The following is a 6,000-nucleotide window of genomic DNA, read 5'->3' as shown; positions in this document are numbered from 1 at the left end:
CTTTTCTGCTTCTTTTGTGTTTTTTGAACTTCATAGTTAATTTTGGCACCCATTCACTTGCACTGTATACCCCTCAGAGCTTGGATTTTCTTCTAAAACTCTTCATTTGTGTTCTGCTGATGAAAAAAGTATATATTTGAGATGGTATCAAGGTGAGTAAATGATGAGAGAATTTTCTTTTTTGGGTGAACAATTCCTTTAACAAGCTCCAGCAATCAGATCTTTTGGGCAGATGTACGTGACCAGTGAAATGAAACGGGAGCAACACAAGGTCCTCAAAATGCACACATCACATAGTAACAGCTGAAGGATGTAAGCATCTAAGCAGCTAACCTTTTAATGAATTCCAGTGCATGCAGCATCATCTTGGGACTCATTGAAGGTGTAGTATGCAGAAAAGACAGCAGCAAGCCCAGACAGAAAAGCTGGCTGGATGCCCTCACAAATGATGTGCCACTCAAGGCTGATCATCCAGTGGTGAATACAGCTTCCTGGTGTTTCACATGAAATTTTACATAGAAACCCCATAAAATGTATTCATTTGCCATTGTCACATTGCAAATGAACGCAAGGGAAACTGAAATCCTTTTACCCATTCACAGATGAGCCCTGTTCTTTTAACATAAGAAATGTATTTTAATATGTTGATCATGGACTGGTCGGGACAGATGGTGTATATAGTGTGTATTGTGAAATTATGTTGCTGCAACATTTAAGTATCTAACTCATGTCATTTATTCCCCCAATATTTTTAAGTCTTGTTAAGAAGCAGAAAACACTTTTGCTGAAATGCAGAAAAACTGACTGTGAATGATCCTGTCTGAATATTCTCTCACCAACTTGGATCAACACAATCAAAAATGCATTAAAGAAACAAAACAATCATAACACTCTTACAGAAAAGATTTCCCCTGCGAACAGAGATATGTACAAATTAGAAAAAGCTTACCCAAATTTGCAAGCACAAGGGCACAGAAATTAACCCAAGTCCAGTGTATTACTCAATTCGACAACAAATCACTTAAAGAAAACAATTTATTAAAAGAAACAAAGATCTTGGGCTTAAAGACAGAAATATAAATAGCACAAATAGCTTATTTAGTTGATATTGGGATGTGATGGCAGGTGAGGCTACCAAATCATTATCACAACACAATATGTGTTGAAAGCAAATGTGATGTATTATGGCTATGCTAAAAAGCAAAGCAAAAGGGCACTACCTATTAATTCACAAGATGAAGATGGGAGAAAAAATCACCACTCACTGTAGTTTTGTGTTCCGAAAATGCAACACAAAAAATACTGTAAAGTACTGTTTTCTTTCCTTCGAGCAATCAATACTGGAAAAAAACCCCGTAATATAACATCTAAGTCATTTAACCAACCAAAATTAACAGTAATGTACTGCATTTAAATATAACAGGATTATACTGTTGATATTTTGAAGTAAATTAACAGCAATTTCATGAACATTTTGTTAATATGAATAATAAACAATAGGGGACCCAACACTGAGCCTTGTGGGACCCCTTTACAAACAGATAAAACATCTGAAAAAAGTCCATCAGATTTAACAGTGGTAACTATTATATATAACTTTTAACAGTGGACAAACAAATGCCTTTTTCCAAATTCTAGGAATTGTATTACTGATCAAAGTAAGATTAGAAAGATAAATCAATGGTTCTGTGATATAATCTGCAGAAAGTTTAAAAAAAAATAAGGATCCATGCCATCCGGACCTGCTGGTTTTTTAGGGTTAAGATTTTTAATTGCTTTATGCACCTCACCAATTGAAAAGGCTACAAAATTACACTTAGACTTAGTGTTCTTAATATAATATGACAAATTTGCATTTTGTGACGCTACAGCACTACTCGTTGGAAAATGAAGCTTGTTACTGGTAAATCTACACTAATGTGAAAAAAGCTGAGCTGCCACGCTACTGAAAAAATGTCAAGTTAGTAGTGTCGCTACTTATAGTTAACTAATCCCCAACACTGATGTTTTTGAAATGGCACTTTTAAGTTTGGCTTAAGTGCCCAAATACTTTTTGGGGCCACTGACTGTATATACAGTATATGATGATCAGAGAGCAATGATTGGTTGATGCGAATGTTGAACAAGGAACAGCTAAGGAAGTTGATCCAAGAACATGTTGTACTTCTGTAAATCACATTAATCTGATACACACACACTGGCAAATTCTATGTGCATGTTCATGAATGTGTGTTTATTAGGTTGTGTATAATTCTAAAAAAACAGGAAATTTAGAGAATATATAGAGCTCAATATTTCAGAGAATAAATCCAGCACATAAACAGTACATCAAACAATCCAGAAACTTTTTTTTTGGTCTGCAGGATAATCAACAAACATTTCAATAAAACAACTGTTAATCTTCTAAATCTATTTGATTTATATTAGGCAATAGAGGTAGACGGATATATTGGTTTTACCGATTAATCGGTGCCGATATTTCCTTTTTGGAACTATCGGTTATGGGCAGAAATCTATGCCAATAGGTCCCAATATTTTTTTTTTTAATAACGTATTTTTTTTATTTAGCATTGTAGCACAGCCAAGTCTCCATCATTTTAAAATAAGAGTCCCTGGTGTATTTCAAGCTTTTTTGAGGTTAAAAGTTCCTCTGTTTTGTGCTAAATCTTCATTTTTCCAGGATTTTTGGCTGTGCAAGAAACTGCTTTTGGGATTTTATTTATTTTAGACTCTTGTAGCTTCAATGTATGTGCCTTTCACAGTAAAAGAAAGACAAATTATATTTTGTTATCAGTATATAAATAGATTTTTTAAAACTATTGGCCCATTAATCGGTCATCAGCCTTTTACACTGCCTTAGTTATCAGTATCTGCAAAATCCACTACCTGTTGACCTCTATTAGGCAACACAACTCACTATTATTATAATAAGATTTGTTACATTTTAAACTACTGAAACTGTATTTTACTGTGTTGCCATGGCGATGTGAATATAAACATAAATATATGTTCACAGCTGCGTTACAGTAAAGACAGCATTTTATTGGGTTGACTGTTCTTGTGAGAGACTTGAGATACATTGTGACCCTTGATTGTTTTTTACAATCACAATGACAGGTTGCCATGGTTACACAGTTCATTGTTGCCATGCTCACAGAATCAACTCTACATGTTTTCTTATTATTTCAGGGTCTTTGGCAGACTGCTGAACTCTCCACAAGGGCATTTGAGAGGCGTCCATGGTTCTGTGATAATGTAACAGGCACGACATCAATAACAAGCATTTAAAAATCTGAACTACATATTCGCCTGAATTTGCAAAACATGCAGAATTTGAATTGTATGAACTTGGCAAAGCTGCAAATGAATGTTTTGCCAGTTCATTGAGCTGTGATGGATAGTGATATTTTATCTTTTATCTTTTAACATGAAATTAGACTCCTTCCCTCACCCGGTTCTAATACAAGATCCTGTCCAGCCCACCGGTCCGCCTCTGTCAGCCATCTCTGACCTGGATGTGATGCAGGACCAGGGAGAAGATTATGGAGGTGGAGCAGAATTAAGCCTCCCCGGGAATCCCACTGACTTACATATTGGCCAACTGGAGAACAAACTGCATAGCATCAACACCATGCTGGACATGCTCAAGAAACAGGTAGATGGAGAACTTATTGCTGATAAGAAATGCTGTTTGTAAATGTGTGTGACTCTCCACTTACAAAAAAGTACTATGAAGTACTTCCATGATTTTTGGACCTGTACCATGACAATATCATGTTTAATTTTTCTTTCTTTCTTTTTTTTTTTTTTTTTTTTTTTTTTGGAAATTTACCAAGATATTTATCAATATGTTTACTATTCCACATGAATATGGTAATTATTCAGCACTACACACTAAAAAAATATATTTTAGCTTTTTTTTTAAATGCATTTTATGCATTTCAATTTGATAACAAAATTCAATCAAATTGAATTGTGTAATTTTTTAGCAAAATTCAATTACTAAAACTTAAAACATTTAGGCTTTTTTCATTTTGTTTCGAAATTGAAATGCATAAATCTTAAAAAAACATATTTTTTTTTAATTGTTAGTTCAAGATGCCTAATACATTCACTAATGTTAACAAATGCAACTTAATTGTAAAGTGTTTCTGTAAATGTATAGTATAGTCCTCCTGGCTGCTAGTTGCCATATTTGAACCTTAATTGTACCATAAGTAGTTAATTACAGTTTATCACAATTAAATGACAATCTCACCACTAGAGGTCATCTTTCTCTTTGTTGCTATGTTGCATTATATTCAACATATTACTTGCATACTAAGCAGAAATGTAAATGAAAATATTATTAGTACCTATTGAGTCCAAGATATCTTTGATCTTAACAGTTCTAGTAAAATTTAACTAAATAGAAGCTTATAATTTTATAAAAGCACTTTCATTTTAGGGTTTTAGGGGTTGTTGACATTACATCGTAATGGCAACAAAGTATTAAAATTGGCTATAACTTTACAGAGAATATGTTACTGAGTGATTTTATCACACTACACTCATGTTTACACACATATTGTTTACGTCTTGTGGCTATACTTTTGCAACTGAGTATTTTAATGTTTACAGATTGCTCCCATTGACTTCCATTGTAAGTGCCTCCATGTAACCTCGATTTTTGCTTTTTTAAAGAAAATGAGGGGCAAGTCAAAATTAATTTTTGTGGTAGTTAACATGCCTTTGATTGTGCTTAAAGGTGCTGAAAGCGATATTAGGGGTCTGGAATTTTCACGAATTAGACATGTCCCTATTTTACAAAACCTCGCCCTCCAAAGATAACATTGAGACTGAAGCTGAACAGTAGAGCAGCATTTTGTGTTCCCATGGCTGTCAAACACAACAGTAGCACAATAGAGCGCCACAGTCTGGTTCAGGAAGTAAAAATCCCATAAAATTTTTCCAAAGACAAATTGATTTTCAAACGATAACTTCTTTCATAACATTTCAAGACAGATCTGCACTGGCAGCCAAAAGTTTGGAATAATGTACAGATTTTGCTGTTTCGTTAGGAAATTGGTACTTTAATTCACCAAAGTGACATTCAGCTGATCACAAAGTATAGTCAAGACATTACTGATGTAAAAAACAGCACAATCACTATTTGAAAAAAGTCATTTTTGATCAAATCTAGACAGCAGCCATCACTCCAACACCTTATCCTTGAGTAATCATGATAAATTGATCATTTGGTACTAGAAAATCACTTGCCATTATATCAAACACAGCTGAAAGACATTTGATTCGTTAAATGAAGCTTAACATTGTCTTTGTGTTTGTTTTTGAGTTGCCCACAGTACGCAATAGACTGGCATGTCTTAAGGTCAATATTAGGTCAAAAATGGCAAAAAAGAAACATCTTTCTCTAGAAACTCATCAGTCAATCATTGTTTTGAGGAATGAAGGCTATTCAATGCTTGAAATTGCCAAAAACTGAAGATTTCATACAAAGGTGTACACTACAGTCTTCAAATACAAAGGACAACTGACCCTAACAAGGACAGAAAGAGATGTGGAAGACCAGATGTACAACTAAACAAGAGGATAAGTACATCAGAGTCTCTAGTTTGAGAAATAGACACCTCACATGTCCTCAGCTGACAGCTTCATTGAATTCTACCCGCTCAACACCAGTTTCATGTACAACAGTAAAGAGAAGACTCAGGGGTGCAGGCCTTATGGGAAGAATTGCAAAGAAAAAGCCACTTTTGAAACAGAAAAACAAAAAGAAAAGGTTAGAGTGGGCAAAGAAACACAGACATTGGACAACAGATAATTGGAAAAGAGTGTTATGGATCTTAACCCCATTGAGCTTTTGTGGGATCAGCTAGACTGTAAGGTGCGTGAGAAGTGCCCGACAAGACAGCCACATCTATGGCAAGTGCTACAGGAAGTGTGGGGTGAAACGTCACCTGAGTATCTGGACAAACTGACAGCTAGAATAACAAGGAT

At 34.7% G+C, this 6,000-nt stretch overlaps 1 protein-coding gene across 5 annotated transcripts in view; it reads left to right on the top strand.

Moving 5' to 3' along the window:
- Positions 1-6,000, top strand: part of LOC127416658 (kielin/chordin-like protein) — a 77,929-nt gene that overhangs the window by 11,054 nt on the left and 60,875 nt on the right. For all 5 annotated transcript variants that reach the window (XM_051656106.1, XM_051656109.1, XM_051656108.1 and 2 more), the window contains 2 exons: positions 3,190-3,262; positions 3,438-3,655. In XM_051656106.1, the coding sequence (XP_051512066.1) occupies positions 3,190-3,262; positions 3,438-3,655 (291 nt within the window). The remainder of the gene's footprint in view (positions 1-3,189; positions 3,263-3,437; positions 3,656-6,000) is intronic.

Source organism: Myxocyprinus asiaticus, chromosome 26 (genome assembly GCF_019703515.2).
Source record: "Myxocyprinus asiaticus isolate MX2 ecotype Aquarium Trade chromosome 26, UBuf_Myxa_2, whole genome shotgun sequence".
Lineage (NCBI taxonomy): Eukaryota > Metazoa > Chordata > Actinopteri > Cypriniformes > Catostomidae > Myxocyprinus > Myxocyprinus asiaticus.
This window is presented reverse-complemented; position numbering and strand designations above follow the sequence as displayed.